This window comes from Lactuca saligna, chromosome 6, assembly GCF_052625555.1.
Source record: "Lactuca saligna cultivar CGN05327 chromosome 6, ASM5262555v1, whole genome shotgun sequence".
Taxonomy (NCBI): Eukaryota; Viridiplantae; Streptophyta; class Magnoliopsida; order Asterales; family Asteraceae; genus Lactuca; species Lactuca saligna.
Window position 1 is genome coordinate 73,158,180 of NC_136422.1, and position 17,782 is coordinate 73,175,961.

At 29.2% G+C, this 17,782-nt stretch overlaps 1 protein-coding gene and 1 pseudogene across 1 annotated transcript; one reads left to right on the top strand and one right to left on the bottom strand.

Moving 5' to 3' along the window:
- Positions 1 to 808: 808 nt before the first annotated feature.
- LOC145002717 (uncharacterized) lies at positions 809 to 12,552 on the bottom strand (annotated as a pseudogene).
- A 2,253-nt stretch (positions 12,553 to 14,805) lies between these two features.
- On the top strand, positions 14,806 to 17,732 carry LOC145001403 (RPM1-interacting protein 4-like). Its single transcript, XM_078960779.1, has 4 exons — positions 14,806 to 14,976; positions 15,832 to 16,032; positions 17,078 to 17,266; positions 17,483 to 17,732. The coding sequence occupies exons 1-4, from the start codon at positions 14,971 to 14,973 to the stop codon at positions 17,513 to 17,515; spliced, it is 429 nt and encodes a 142-aa protein (XP_078816905.1). The 5' UTR covers positions 14,806 to 14,970; the 3' UTR covers positions 17,516 to 17,732.
- The last annotated feature ends 50 nt before the right edge of the window (positions 17,733 to 17,782 follow it).

The window sequence follows — 17,782 nt, forward strand, 5'->3', positions numbered from 1 at the left end:
GATTTTCTAGGGTTTTCATACTTATACAAACTTTTCTTTAAAACAATTACAAGTTTTTTATTACAAGTTTTATTTATAAATAATGACATTAAATACTTATGAATTCACCAGCTTTATGCTGATAATCGCTTTCAAAATAACTTGTATTCTCATGTCACCAATAGACAGGTACGATGACCAGGTTTTGTGAAGACGGAGCAGTCAAGACTCGTCTTTTATTTTGAATATTCATTATATTGTTATTCTATGAAAGAACACACTTGTATTTAAAATTATATTATTAATACAATGGATGATGTTGTTGCTTGTTTACTACTTTGCATTGTTGTGATACTTTACATGACGTCCTCCGCCTCAAAACGTATCCGCCATTCTTGGTTTTGGGGTGTGACATTATATAAAGTCGAAAGAAAGAGAATAATTAATTTCTCTTATATAAATAGGGTATTTTTTTGACACACCAGTCTAGTGGACACACCAATCTAGGATAGACTTTTAATTTAGGTACCTACACACTAATTTTGATAGGGCTGGCAATCGTGTCGTGTTCGGGTTGGCGTGTCGTGGGTTGGCGGGTCAAAATATGTCAACCCAAACACGACCCATTTAAATATACATGTCACAGGTTGGCAGGTTTGAAACATAAACTCATATATGACCCGTCAACCCATTTATTATATGTGGGTTCATAGGTTGGCAGGTTCGTGGGTCGATTTTGGTTCGTATGTAAGATTCCATAAATAAAATTGACAATTAAACATGAATAAATTCTTGATTGTTGATGCAAACATATCCGAATTTTAGACACTTAACTACTTAAGCCTTAAACATCCAAATGAAAATGAAAAACATTCATAGAAACATGTTCAAACTAAACATTAATACAAACATATATAATACTTATTATATAATACTTATTAAATATTGATACTTGATATATATATATATATATATATATATATATATATATATATATATATATATATATATATATATAAGGGTTGGCGGGTCAACCCATTTATTTTTTGAGAAACTCGTATATGACCCATTTAATAAATGGGTTGACGGATTGACGGGTTGAAAAACTTAACCCAAACTCATTTATTTCGTATCGTATCATAGATCGTGTCACGGACCGTATCGAGAATTATCAGCCCTAAATTTTGATTGGAAACCATCTATCATATTTTTTTATTTCTTTTAACTTTACCGCACACCAACCTAATTTTAGATTACTAGGTTATAGCCCGTGGAAACCACGGGTAAGAAATTTCAAAATAATATCAATTAAATTATAACTCAATTATTTAGCAATGTTTTGTATGTAATTGGAGAATGATATAATGACTTGTTGAAATTAAGAAATGGTAATCGTTTGAATATGAAATAAACAATTTGTATTTGTAGATATGTACAAAAATAATGATTTTGTATAATGCAAAAAATTAAATAAACAAAAAAATAAATTGATATAAATAATAAAGCTGTACAAAGTTTTTCTAAATTTCTAAAAACTTCTTTATACACGACATTGGATGTTTTATTTGATAGTTTACCATGGTTATCTAAAATTAACAATTTTAATCCTTCTCTACTTTGAACCCTAGATAAAGCAACATATAATTGGTCATGTGTAAAAACAGGATCCTTGAGAAACAATCCAACCTTCGATAAAGACTGTCCTTGGCTCTTGTTAATTGTCATTGCAAAACATACAGCCAATGGGAATTGTCTTCTTTGGAATTTAAACGGGATCTTGTTTTCAGTAGGAGTTAAAGACATTCTTGGAATAAAAGTCCGCTTTCCAATATTACTTCCAGATATGATAACTGCCTCGATAACACGTTTGCCCAAAGTTTTGACCTGTAGTCTAGTGCCATTGCATAAGCCATTTTTCTGATCAATGTTTCTCAATAACATAACTGGAACACCGACTTTTAAAATGAGATTATGGTTTGGCATACCTGAAATTTTAAGACCATTTAAAACATCAGGTGAGTATAAATTTGCATCAAACTGATCATGGACAAACTCAGATTGGCAGAGGCTATCTGAACTTAAATATTCTTTTTCCTCTCCTGGAATCAATTTTAGCAACCGATCATTTATTTCTTGAACAACTTCATTTTTGGGAGCAAGTATTGCTCTTTCTTGAAAATAACCCGCGATGTTGAAGTTTTCAAGAATGGAAGGATATACAAAATTGATTAATGAACCAATAGGATCACATGGATCATTAATGAGAATATCTTCTGGAATATCAACAATTGCTTCACCATCATTCGGACCACCAAGATTACCTTCTCCTATGTCCAAAAGCCAGTTTGAAAAACCCTTTATTCGATCAACAGCAGATGAATCGCTTCCAACAGTTAACCTCATGTTTTTTGTTAATTTATGGACTTTGCATTGTTGCCATAAATACGAAGAGCTTAAAGAAGCGTTAACAATGTTTTGTCTACTGCCACCCGGAACAACGGGTAGAATTTGTCTGAAATCACCTCCAAAAACAACCACTTTTCCCCCGAATGGAATATTTGAGTTTGTAGGATTGACAACTCTTAATATATCCTTCAAAGTTCGATCTAAAGCTTCAAATGCATGCTTGTGTACCATCGGTGCTTCATCCCAAATGATCAATGAGGCTTTTCTTACTAAACTTGCAAGATCACTCTTTGGATTTATTCTACAGTAAGAATCCTCGGTAAGATTTATGGGAATTATAAACCGAGAGTGTATTGTCCTGCCTCCAGTCAACAATAAAGAAGCGATCCCACTTGAAGCAACGTTTAAAACAATCTCTCATTTGCATCTAATTGCTGCAGAAATTGTCTTCCAAAGAAATGTCTTACCCGTTCCACCGTAACCATACATAAAGAATACACCTCCCTTATTATTTTTAACCTTAGCCATGATATCTTGAAAAATGTTGCGTTGCTTGTCGGTTAATGAAACAAAGAGCCGATCAAAGTCATTCTTTAAATTTGGTATGTCATAATCTAGCTCTTCGGCTATCAAACGATTGTTTGAAGATGAAACCAAATCAAGATCAGGGTAAGGCATCCTTCTATAGTGCTTGAGACTGGAATTGTTTCGAAGTAAAATTTGTTCTATCTCAAACAAAGTCAAGTTTTTAATTTGATCTTCGTTTAGTGATAAACCTGTACGAATAACTCAATATTACTTACATCATATTAAAAAAGAGATTAAGTGGGACGTAAAATGTAATTGACTGCATATTGGAAATTTATATGATACAATTTTAATAATAATGTAATAAACATATAATACCTGGAGAGTTCAATCTCTTTTGTTGAGTATAAAGAATTCCATCTGAGAGGTATTCCCACGTGTTTTCCCACACAATCTCTGGCTTACACAAACTGGTGGACAATAACATCGTAGCAAATAAGAAACATAAATAAAAATCAGATCCAGAAAGACTTGCTTCTTTAATTGCTTCGATGTATTCTTTGTCATCATCCAAAAGGCCTAAATTATAGCATGCATCTTTAAAAGAAGAACATATTTCACCATTAACCGTGCGAATTTCTTCAAATGATTTTGGACCTTTCACTTTATTTAAAAGAATTCTTAAAAAATATGCTTCGCCAAGTTTAGGAGAAACCGAGTGAATTCTACCAATAGAATATCCAACTTCCCTTGGCTTCCAAGTTTGAAGTTTAGGTTTCCAAACAAACTTTGTAGGAAATTCAGCATATGTAAGTTTCCGTGCTTCTTTATTGGTTTCATTACACTTCATCCAACATATAAACATTGAAGAAGCATTTGAAGGACGGTCAAGAACATCTTCAATATCATCGTTTGCCTCATATATGACTTGTTGTTGACCAGGCAAATGAAAAGGCAGTCTAATCACAGCAGGATACCTATAATGAACATCATATTTAAAAATACGCCATGATGCTTCACATGCAGATATATATCTACAATCATAGTATTCTTTGATTTCATCGACTGCATCGTTGTTATCAGAATCATTATTGTTGTGCACCATAGCAATAGTCGCTCTATCAGGACCCTTGTTTATATATTTAAATAAATATTTTATAGAAGATCCTTGATTGCACCATTCAACATTAATGTGTGCCTGATATCTTTTCAACAGATATTTGTTGTATGGAACAACATTTCTGTTATCTAAATGAACACCAGATTTTTCAACAGAATTTCCATCATTTCTTCTCCTATATAAAGGAAAACCATCTGAATCAAGTGAAGTATGATTACAGAATTGCTTTGGAAAGTTTTTAGAACACTTTCTGTCCACCATGCATGGGCAATTCAAATTTTCAGCTCCACATGGGCCGTGAATCATGAACTCCCTGACAAGTGAATATAATTCTCGATCTTCATCAATATTTGGAATCTCAGCAGAAATAATCGGATCGATATATTCAACTGTAGGAAGCTTGTAGTCAGAATGCATAAATAGACATATATGACTATGCGGCAGACCTCTTTTTTGAAATTCAATTGTGTAAACCACTACATGAAAAAATATACAAACAGGATAGAAGTTAGCAACTAAAGAAGGTATATATATATATATATATATATATATATATATATATATATGTGTGTGTGTGTGTGTGTATGTATATATATATATATATATATATATATACACACACACAAATATATTAAAGTATAATTTTAAATACCTGCTTGAACTTTGCCAAAAATTTCATTTTGCCTTAAATCTTTAATAAATGCATCCAACTTAATCTTAAATAACCTACACAATATATCCGGTCTATCTTCTGGATGAAGTGGAGTGTCTTTAAGAAACCTTTGAACTTCTGGCCATTTTGGATTACACGTAAAGGTTATGAAAAAATCAGGATATCCAAACCACTTACATAGTGACATGGCATCCAAATAGTTTTGCATCATATAACGTGCACCACCGGTAAACGAAGAAGGTAAGATCACACGTTGCCCAACGTTTGAGATATCTGTACTCCCACATGCTTTGTGATTACGCAGATTCTCATAAGACTCGCATCTAAGAATTTTTTGTTGCTTACGTATGAAATATAATCGCTCACTTTCAATCACTGTATAACCATCAACTAAAAATTGTTGGAACAACCTTTTAGCATTAAGAATTAGTGAGAACGATTGATCTCTATCTTGAATTCTGTAAGCGAAAAATTCTCTCATTGTACATGTCGGGCGTTTGCTGTTACTTGAAGCTGTTATACCTCTATGAAGGATGTCAAATCTATAACCATCATCTCCATATGGAAATAGTAATGGATACTGAAGATCAAGGTAAGAAGGATGTAATTCACTGATACGTTTTAGTAATCCAGATGCGGTTTCAACAATGATGTCCCTTTTTCAATTGAATCACAAATGTCACCAACAATTAAAGCTGCTACCTCAGAAGAAGTTGGTAAGTTATATGTCCTTCCATCTTGTTCTCTTTTTCCGATTAATCTTAACTTCAAATTAGCACCTAGATTTTCGTGAAGACTGTCTCTTACCATCCAATAAGATTTGACCAACACATTGTTCAAATCTAACATAACCTTCAAAAATTCTATAATCTGGAGATCATATGATATTGAACTTGATGTAGAAGCGCTCTTTGGTCCACTGAAAATATTATAAAAAATTATTTATTGTTAGTAAATAAATTAAAATGAATTGAATTGATTTACTAAAGTTAATTGTAAAAATTTACCCAATACTTGTTGATCTATTTGAAATCTCGTTCTCCGTATCATATATGTATAACTGACAGAATTTTGGTTTAGATCCACCTATCGGTAGAAGACTTCCCATACTATGACAACTTTGACCACTAAGTCTAAATATGTATGGTGCATTGCCCGTGTTGATGGATGAATCAACTTTTCCTCCCATGGATGTAAATGAAAACATTGAATTATAACGTCGAATGTTCTTCATGAAGTGTTTGCTTTTAGAATCTACGGAACGGTAAAGATTTTTGTAAGATGATGGTGCTTCTTTTAAAGGTGGTAGTTCAACTTTGCCGTAACCACAACATAACTAATAAGATGTATTCCCGTTTTTTTTGCCTCTAAGCGATTCATCTTTCCATAGTTTTGCATGACAAATTTGACATATGACAATCTGGTCTCCATGATCCAAGTAATCTGTTGAATCCCATAAATAAATTAAAAATAATGAATATAATTTAAAAGATTAAATAAAAATATTAAATTTTCTATATTTATGATCACCTTGTGAAGTACCGCGAAAAACATCTTGAATAATATGGTCATTATTAATTTCTTCATCTAATGTCAAGTCAATCATAGGTATAGCAGATATGTGTGTAGTCTTCCTTTTTAATTGATGTTTTCCTTTTGGTAACTTGATTGATGAAGATTTTTGAGTGATGGTTGAACGACCGGTAGATGTCATGCCAATACCAAACAATGGATTATCATTGTTAATAGATAGCGGTGTTTGAATGTTATTATGAAAAATATAATTTCCTAAAAAAATCAAAATACAAATTATAACGTTAGGAATTTGTATAAATTATATAACTGGTAAACATATATTTTAGAGTCTGTCTATAAAGAAATGCATACCATTTGAAATGTTAGATAAAGGAGTTCTAACATTTACATCTGCAGACTGAGAATGAATAGTTGTATGTTGATATACAAATGGTTTGACTGAGTTTAGATTTTCCTTATGTGATGTAACGTTTCTGTAGTTATCTACAGATACTAAATGACTACGACGATTGTAGACATTTGTTATGTAATGAAAAAAAAAAGAAATATTGTTAATAATAAAACTAATAAAATTAATTATAAAAAAACAATTAAACTTTAGAATTTAGCAATTTGATATAATTTATATAGTTCAAAAAGAATTATAAAATAAAAGAATAACAATACCGTTATTTGATATGTAAGAAACATGTGTAATAGGTGATTTTTGATGGGTAGATGTTTTAGAATTTACTTTGGATTTTTTATGATCCAGATATAACTTTCTAATTTTTCTTCTATCTTTAGCGTTTGTAGAAGCTGTAGTGTTAATTGAACCTGTAAAATGATAGTAAATAATTTAAGAACATTTTTTATATAAAATTAAATATGTTATATTTTATAAAAAATTAATTATTTTTAAAATAATAATGAACAGTAGATTAAAAATAATTAAATAAAATATATTAAATATTTAAAACAAAGTAAGAAAATTACCGTATTGGCTAAAATGAGTAACATGTGCAATAGATATACGTTGAGACGATTCTACGGTATAGTTATTCTTAGATTTTTTATTTTCCAAGTATAACTTTCTCTTTCTTCTTCTTTCTCTAGCATATGTAGCATCCATATTCTTCTTTGATATATAATAAAATCAGTAAGTTAACTTATAAAAATTAATAATTTTAAAATAACTATTACAAATGATTGATAACTTATGCAATCCAAATAAACTTCAATTAAGAAATTGAATAATAATAACAAACTAAAGATAGCTATAAATCATAAGGCGAAACTTATGTTATATGGCAATACAATTGGAGAAACATAATTTATTTATCGATCATAAAAGTGGTTTTTTTTATGTTAGAGAAAGTGATAACGTATTTTTATCATTGTCCATGCTCGATTTTGAAAGGTTATATATATATATATATATATATATATATATATATATATATATATATATATATATATATATATATATATATATATATATATATTGAAAATTCCAATACAGCTAATGTATTCAAATGTTTAACATATAACGGTTGACATTTAAAACCGTATTTATGCATAAAGTAAATAAAAAACATGAGAAATTAAATAAATTTAATTTTAACCATTTTAAAGATTATTCATAATTTTTGATTTATAATAAAACCCACCTAACATTTATCACCATTCCCCAAACTTTCCCCTTTCCCTTTTGTCTGTAACACACACGATGAAACAAAAAACCACAGCCCTAGAATTTTGATTACATACACATTTCCATAGCCACCGTTCGATTTGTTAAAGGTTATGAACGTTTATCCATGTATTGATAAAGGAAGATACTAATATACCACCGATTAGAAATGTGAAGTGAAGAAAACCTTACGTCGAGTAATCCCATTGTCGAACTCAGAGACTGGTTGAACGCAACATTGGGGTTTGAAGAAAGCAAGATTCAAGATAAGAGATGATCAACTGATGATTAATCTTAGTTTTTTTAACAGAAAATAGATTATGTCGAAGAAAATTTACCTATTTTTCTTTGTTCCAGAATTGTTGTTACTGAAGATATAAGCGAAAAGTGAAGTCGTTCAAAAGAATAAACTCACATTCGTTAATAGCGGAAACACAACAAGGTAGAAATGGTTTTCGTTCGTTTTTTGAAATTTGAGTGTTTGTTTAAACATTTGAATTTTGAAATTGCTAAATTTTAGACAAAATCTCGTTAATGATTATTTACGGGATCATATGAGTAAATAAAACAATTAATTTATTTGATATACCTTCTAAATTATATGAGTTTCGTATCATTGTATAGTAAGGTTTTCAATTTTATGTATAATACAGATAATCTATATCTGATCCATATTTCAGTTGTGATAAAGAATCGATGTTTTGGTGGGTCAGTGTGTTTCAAGATACTTATGTTAGTTTAAATCATTGTTCAATTTTATCAACCTTTATCTTTTTGCATACCCTTAATCCCTATTTCAATCAAAATCAGTTAGTTTTTACTACTGATTCATTATCTTGCGGGCCAATAAAAATGGTATGTGACAAATTACAAAAATCCATATAGTTTATTAAAACTCTTATTACTTGATGTATAAGTGCATGCATAGATGTTTATTTAGGATTTTATGCACAAGGGTTAAAATGAAAAATAACAATTTTCTTGATATTAAAGGTAACTCAATTGTCTAAAACTGCAATACAAACTATTTTGTCCAAAGTTTTCTTAGATTATTTTCTTGATTTATCCTTAAATAACTCATTCATAATCCTTGATATTTCTTGTAGGGTAGTGGAATGAATTTTTGTGCTGATGATGATGGATTACTATCCTTGAAATGGTGAATATGATAAAAAGGTATAAAATGAAACCAATTGTGTTGGTAATGAATTAGAATTAACACATCCTCTGTTTATTTAATTTACTTAATAATTTTAGGTTCATTAATCTCGGTTTCTATAATGTACATCTCTCTATCCAATAGAATTGATAAACCTTCGGTTTGCTTGCTATGGTGGGACACACTCACATCCTCTTCATTAATATATACATGCTTCTTGAATGAGTTTAAATTATTTAAAATTGTGTGATTCTTTTTTATGGCAAATAGTTACAAAATCAATGGATGTGGTTTCGAATTGTTTAGTTAAAAGTCATTATGAGTTCATTTTTATTGTTCGACAGAGAATACAAAGCTATTGCAATAATCAATTCTCCAATTTTTATATAATTTTGTCATATCTGTAATGTAACAACAATTTTGAACGATTCCCCTCACCACTACCTAAAATGTAGGCTAAATGCACGAAATGAAAATATATTCTTATTTTTTTTGCTTAGTATAGCCTTTGATTTTTTTTTTAGAATATATGTTTTTAGAAAAGATGCGACATGTTTGTATTTAGCATGTAACAAATATTTAGGAAAATCTGGAGAATAATGTTTTACTCTAACTCAACCTATATATGTTACTCAACCATTATATGTTACTCATTTAGCATTTAGCATTTAACATGCATAAACAATTTATTTATTTTGTGTAATTATATGATTAGAAACTATACAACCTTCATCTGCTATCTTTTAAACCTATAAAACACATAAAAATTTCGATTTGTTTTTAAAAATACTAACATGTTGCTATATTTTTCAAACTTTTTTATCAACAAAATAGTAACCATTAATGGAAAAAACTAAATTTTTATAGTTCTTTTATTTATTCCTATTATAACATTCTACTATCAAAAAATTGTTGTTTACACTTTTATAACAATATATATTAATTTTGCTCTTAAACCACTAAATCAATAACTGTTTCTCTGACTCCGGGAGGAATAATTGGTTCGAAAATAAGCATTGTATTTTGAAATGTGCTATAGGTAGCAATATATATTACTTAAGTAACAAAATTAATAATTTCTTGTTTTCTTTAGATATGGAACAATCTAAAGTTGTGGGCATCATTCTATAAAAAAGGAAAATCCAAAATATATTAATTACAATATAAAATATAATATAGGTTTTAATGATTCAGGAGGAAAATAATAACCTCGGAATAACCGTAGTTTTGTTTTTTGTGCAATCCTTATTATGACATTCATAACCAGTTAATCCTTCATCATCAACTTGATCTTCTGCACCAGGAGGCCGAATTGCTTTGTAGTTGCAATTTGTACATGCCAAATAATGCCATGGTTCATTTTGTAAAATTCCCTTTATAGTGCCCATGATATTGAAAGTATTTTTCTGCATATTAATTTTATTTTTATTATGCTATATACATAACAAAAAAAGTAGGTTTATAAATATTATAAAATTTATAAAAACCGAACCTCCACAGGTTCTAAAACATCAACAATTGTCTTCAACTGAAACTTAACCATGAAATCATCATGTTCAGAAACTTTATTAGACTTCATAAGTGTGAATGTATTTGTGGATGAATCAGGGCGATCATCTCCATCCAAACTGTTTGTTAAAAAAAATTAACTAATATTAGTCACATAAAAATTAATTGTAGAAATTTGAATGAAATAGATAAAAGTAAATAATATTAATGACATAAAAGATAAATATAGAAATTATAATGAAATAAGTAATATTAATCACATATAACTAATATTAGTGACATAAAAGTTAATCGGAGAAATTAGAATGATATAACATAAAATACATTTTCTTAAAAACATTGATTTCATCAATGTCTGTGTTAATAAACAGCTTCGACACGGCAAAATAGGTGTTAACTGTGGGACGATCTATAAAATTTTTTTAATAAGTTTTAATTTAATGATTAAAAAAATAATTAATAACAAAATACTATAGTATACCTCTCCAAATACTAAGTTTCGCAAATTGAATGATAACGATGATACGAAGATTGTGTGGATTGTTATCAAGAAACCGTTGCATTTTGTAAGCAAAATCACCCCACAAATTGATACTTAGTTGCAAACCATTGCCAAATAAAAGTTTTAAATTAAATGAAATTATAATTAGATAATCTAATATCCAATAAAATAAAATAAAATATAAAATAACAAACTTTGCATCTTGGATTTGGATGTTGAGTCTGTGTTTTTTGATATCATCATTGTCTTTCTCCATCTCACCAATTGCAACGACCAATCCAATAACATCTATGAGCATCAAAAAAGATGAATTAAATTTTGTTATGATTTTAAAAACATGATATACTATTCAAACCATAAAATTGACAATAATTAATCTATAACAAATTGCAACTAACCGATAGCAGTGTTTTCAGGATGGGTCAATGAAATAATAGACTGGTAATCAACAAATTCAAAACCAAATGCAGGTCCAGAAAAGTCATGACACTCCGTAAGAACAGTGTTATGGACAAAAGTAAGTTTATGATGTTGCCGAGTTAAAGTAAAACCACCCATCCTTTGAGATGCAAAGCTTGGACATTGTATGTAAAATGCCAAGCCATCTTTTAGAATGTTTTTGAATCGATAGATGTTTTTTTTAATACATTTGCTTGGATCTTGGTACCCTAAAAGAAGTATGATATATAAAATTATCATCAAATCATATTAAATTTTGAATGTCTAATGAATATATAGTGTTAAGTTGTAAAATACCTGTTCATCTATTAAGATTAATTCAATCGAGAAAACTTCAGCATTGTTATAGAATGAAAAAAGGTTCCATAGATTTATCACTTTAACTTTGATAGTCGAATCATCTTTAAGTATATCCAAATCCGAAATCAAAGTAACATTTGGTTGTGCCATTTCTCTGCACAGAAAAATCAACATATATAAAATGACACAGATCGAAAAAGCAATGTAAAATAAGTTGAATTAATTATCAAAGAACAACCAAGCTGATAACCTAATGTATAGTTATCATGGTTTTCGTGTAGCATTAGAGTAGATAGCAATTGACACGTGAAACAGTGAAAGTGTTGAAGGGATTGAATGAAATGTAAAATCAAATTATTGAAACATATTGTGTAAACATATAATAAGAAATAGCAACTTTTAAAATCGTACCTTCATTGTGTGCAAATATAGCAAGAATGACAGTCAATTAATTGATGTAAATATATGTTCAAGAAAGAAAGGAAAAGAAACGAATTTACATTCTAAACACAAAGACAGAAAAAAAAAAAAAAAAAAAAAAAAAAAAAAGAGAAAAAGAAAGATTGAAATTATAGAAATAGATGTACAGGTTGATGTTAATTTGAAAAATTAATAGAAATAAGTGTTTTACTAACCTTTTGCAAATCGGAAAAGCAGAGCAGTTAAGAAACTCAAAGTTGAGGGCAAAGCAGTAGAAGATTATGGGCATCGATGGGTTAATATAAATATGCAGAGAGTAATGAAGCACAAAAATTTTATTAATTGCAGAAAAGTATTTTATTTTGCCGATTTTATTCCTGATTTTTTTGGATCTGATTAGTGGGAAATTGTTTCAAATTAAAATCTTTGACTATAATTTCGTTTTCTCTTTTTTTTTTCTGCAAAGATTTGGGTTAATTTGATTCCTGATTTACAGGATTACAAGATAAGATAATATCGATTGTTATTTTTTAAATTTCAAAATATATGTTGTAAAACAAATAACCATAAATGTAGGATTGACCATAAATTTACCAAAATTATAGGATTAATATCTTTAATATCTGTTTTTATATACAGGTAATTGACCTGAATTTTAGGAGGTGATGTATCGATATTTAATTTTTTATGACTTTATATGCAAGTAAATGAGCTGAATTTTAGGAGGTGATATAATTGCTGTAAAGGATGGGCGGGAAATTTTGCATAAGAGATTCCAGGTTAAGACACGTGGCAAGGAGGAGTTGAATAAGAGGGACACGTATCCTGCAAAGTACTCTTTTATTAAAAATAGATAAGGTTTTTTAATTACAAATCTCTGGGCTTTTTTTAATTTTTTACTTTTTTATCTGAATTCTTTTTGATTTGCGTGTTCAAGATTTACACAGTTTTTTTAATATTAAATATGTTATACTTTATAATACTATTTAACTCTACAATTTATAATGAATTTACTGAATTATATAACAAAAAATGTAAATTTTAAAGCACGTAGTTCTTTTTTTTTTCTTTTCTTTTCTTTTTTTTGTCTAATATACCATGCAGTAAATAAAATGTAATATTTGTTCGAATTAAAATGAGATTGAGGAATGTAATAAAATGTAATATTTGACTAATAGCCACTTTTTTCTTTTATTTATCTCCTTTTATTCTTTTGTGTTCATCATTTACCCACCTAATATATATATATATATATATATATATATATATATATATATATATATATATATATATATATATATATATATATATATATATATATATATTAAGTATTTTATTTTATGTTTATTGTAATAAATATAATAATTATATTTGTATTATATAATATAAATTATTATTCATCTTAAAAACAAATATAAATTTTCTTCCGGCCCTTACTACTTTCCTTTTTTTTTTTTTAATTTGTTTTTCAAATTTAGTTTATTTTTATTTATTGTGATCCTAATGATAAAAACTCAGATTATGGAAATTATACGGTTTAGATGTTACGGATCCACTACGTGAGGTCTTATCTACTTTGTATTTGGTGATTTTTTTAATATATTTGTCGGTTCAAAAAAAATATTATACTAACGTAATCATTTGTGAATTTTTACGTAGTGCGGATTTAATAATGCATTAAAGGGAGGTACGTTATATATTTTATTTTTTACCGACCAAATATATTTTTACCGACCTAATATAATGCTAAATGCCTAGACATATTCTTCAAATGTGTGTAATTAATTGAAGGTAAGCATACATTAATCATTATATATTTTTATCTCAGTTTTTCTTACCTAATATTTGAAATGAAAAAAAAAGGAGATTGAGGATGATTTTTCTAGAATATATTTTTTCTATAATATTATGTAGTTTATTATATTATAAATCAATACTATTGTTGGTTTTTTATCTTAATAAAAAATATATTTAAAGTTATTAATATTAATATAATTAGTAATAAAAATATAATTATTAAATACTAATGATTTATTGATTAGATAATAATAAACTAATAATAAAAATTGGTCAAATAATAATTACATTGTAATGATGACTTTAAAAGTATCATCATTCATTTAAAAAGTAAACCTAAAGATGTAGATTGGTATAGGTTGGTATGTCGATAGTATGATCATTAAGTAAACTTAAAGATGTAGATTGGTATAGGTTGGTATGTCTATAGTATGATCATGTAAAAAAATAAGAGTTAGCTAAAAAAACACTTTATTTTACCATATACACCTTAATTAATTTTTAAAATATTTTTATTAGTTAAAATTGCAATGTTTAACTGATTTCTTATTAGCAACCCCATAAAATAGTGACTTTTGAAGCATAAATAATCACCCAAAATCTTGGAAAACCTAGTACCATAGAAGCTGTGAGTTTGGTTATGACGAGAGAGACTGGGTTAATAATTATAAAGTATTAATTAACATGACTGTTATCTACATTCTCTATCGTTTTCACTGTTAAGTCAACTATAGGTCTGAGCAGCCAAACAAGAAAAGTCCCAGATCGTATAAATGTCACCGGTGGCCACCACTCAACCCTTCATTCTCTCTTTATTCTCTCTGACCTGTGCATACTTCGGCTTTATGAGCAAAACCTGATTTGTCGACTCATAAACAGGTTGTGTTTTTAGCTGCAAGCAACTCCAATCATGGCAGTAAGTTCATTTCTTCACCAAATTTATTCTATCTCTACTCTGTTGAAGAATATATGAACTCCGTTCACAACGATCACGCAGTGCTTTTACGGTGTTTGCTATACTCTAGGTTTTATTTTCCCCAAAATCGACATGCTTCTTGTATTTAGCTCCGCTGATGATTTTCCCCCCCTTTTTTGCTCCGTATCTATGTTTTCAGTAATTGAATGATTGCACATTTTGTGATTAATGAGGATTCGCTACATTGAAGCTAGATCATGTTCATAGTCTTCATTCTTTAATGTCACTTAGGGTTTTGAATATACATTTACTTTGTGAGAAGAGATCTTCTAGCTGTTGATGGTTCAACGAGATCTGATGTGAATATGTGATGATTCTCATGATTTATTACCTTTTTAAATCTCTGGATTTTTTCCAAATTTCGGATGAAGTTTCTAGGATTCAGAATTGATATATAGTTTACTTGGATTTAGATGATAACCGATGGTGCTATGTCAGATTATGGGAGTGTTTGGTTATGCAATTTAGACAGATTATTACTATGATTTTAAGAGGTAATAATTAATTTTGATTTTTTAGGTAAAGGAAATACGATTATGATTTCTCATTATTTGGATCCAAATACAATAAAATTATCCAATTCCATCATTTTCTGCCAACCAAACCCGATTCCTTCATATTCTAATTCCTTTCCTTTCAAAAACATTCTACGAACCAAACACAATTCCTTCAAACATGGATTTTAAGAAAGTCTCCCGAAACCCAATTCCATTGGTTTGGCAACCAAACGCACTGCGGAATGGAATTCAAGATTCCAATTCCTGACCCTTCTAATATAGTAAACCTTGTTTTCAGGCCCATGAAGAAGCTGAAGTCAAGAACAGCGACTCCACAAAGTCAACAACACCATCAAGACCAAAATCATTTGAATCCCCAACACACCCTAAACGGGTTGGGACCAAAAGTAACACAGCTTCACCAATGTGGGAAAGAAATGGTACCGGTGCTCCTCCTGGTGGGTCCCGCTTGAGACAAGTCACACTCGGTGATGATTCTGTAAGTCTTATAAACTAGCTTATATTTTGAGCTTATTGCAATGAGAAATTTCCATTTATTTTACTTTAATTTACGAACAAGTCCCAAACTAAAATTTGTTTACGAAAAAATATGAATTACCAGTAAAAGTGACGATTTGGCCATTTCTCCTATAACACACATGTTACCGGTTTCATTGTTGACTTTGACGCCTAATCATTAATGAGCTGATGATATGAATATATTTTTTTAAAATATTAAACTTCATCATTTTTGAAGTTTATAAGTAATTTCAAATTATCTATCTAGTTTTATGTAACCCAACATACTCATCTCATCAGTTCATTTCCCGCCTTTTTTTCCCAGTAACACATATTTTACTTGTTTCATCGTTGACCTAAAAGCCTAGTCGTTAAATGAACTAATGAGATGGATATCAAGTTTTATGTTAAATGTATCATTATATCTATCTCATCAACTCATTTAATGACTAGGCATCCATCTCAGCAACAAAACCGGTAAAATGTGTTATAGGGAGAAAAGTGTCAAATAATCACTTTCATCGGTAATTCATGATTTTTTCGTAAACAAATTTTATTTTGAGACTTATTCGTAAATTAGAGTAAAATAATAAGACTTTAATGCCTCAATTTTTGCAATGAAATCGGTAAACCGGGGAAAAATAATCAAATCGTCACTTTACCGGTAATTCATGTTTTTTTGTAAACAAATTTTAGTTTGGGACTTTTTCGTAAATTATGGTAAAATAATTTACGATAAGACTTTAACGGAGATTTCTTTATTTCAATATAGTGTTTGGTGAGACCTGACAACAACTTATAAGTTAGCTTTCTAAAAAGCTATTTGAGATGGCTTAATAAACTCACAGGGCTTTTTCCAAATATATTACTTTACCAAACGTTATTACTTTATCAGCTACCAGTTTCTTATCAAAAGCTAGTTTTCCAGCCGGTCTTTCTTGGAATTTGGAATATGATTGTAGTGTGATATATATATATATATATATATATATATATATATATATATATATATAATGATTTGGCAGCCGGATGATGGCACGGCTGTGCCGGTATTTGGTGACTGGGATGACAGTGATCCAGCTTCAGCAGAAGGTTACTCTCACATATTTAACAAAGTACGAGAAGAAAAGCATGGTGGTGGTGGTGGTGGAAAGTCACCAAGGCTAACCACCGATGATTCTTCTTATTATGGCCAAAGACCCGAGGCTAAAAAGGTAAATGTCCAAAAGCTTATGGTAAATAAATTATAGTTTTGATATATTTTTCCTTTTTAAATAAAATTAAAAAAACAAATAAACCCACCAATAGTTAGTTGCTTTTCTTCTTTTTGTTTTATGAAGTTGTATGAATTAGTCACAGGTTTCCACGCGTGACAACTATCAACTCATTAAGAGTTAAGACTTATTAAACGCTTTGACTTTCTTTCTCAGGGGTGTGGCTGCTTTCCGTGGGGCAAAAAGTAAATTGTTGCTGCTTTTTTTAGTGAAGTCATGAGTTGTAGTATCGTGTGTTATTTCTTGTTCGTAAATCCTCTGAGCCATAACTCCTCCTATTGTCCATTGTTTGCACATCATGTTTCATTTGTATGCTCCATTTCCATTTGTTGAATGAGAAAAACAGAAACACAAAGCAACAAAGACTGGTCAATATATTATCTATATATGTACATCTTTTTCTTAATTTATATCCAACAAACACAATACAAGATTATCATATTTTGTCATGTCATG

What these genes read in the sequence shown, in the direction of transcription:
- LOC145001403 (XM_078960779.1), top strand. An exon ending in TCACACTCGGTGATGATTCT is followed by an intron (nt 16,033 to 17,077) that starts GTAAGTCTTATA and finishes ATGATTTGGCAG; the next exon opens with CCGGATGATGGCACGGCTGT. An exon ending in AAAGACCCGAGGCTAAAAAG is followed by an intron (nt 17,267 to 17,482) that starts GTAAATGTCCAA and finishes TTTCTTTCTCAG; the next exon opens with GGGTGTGGCTGCTTTCCGTG.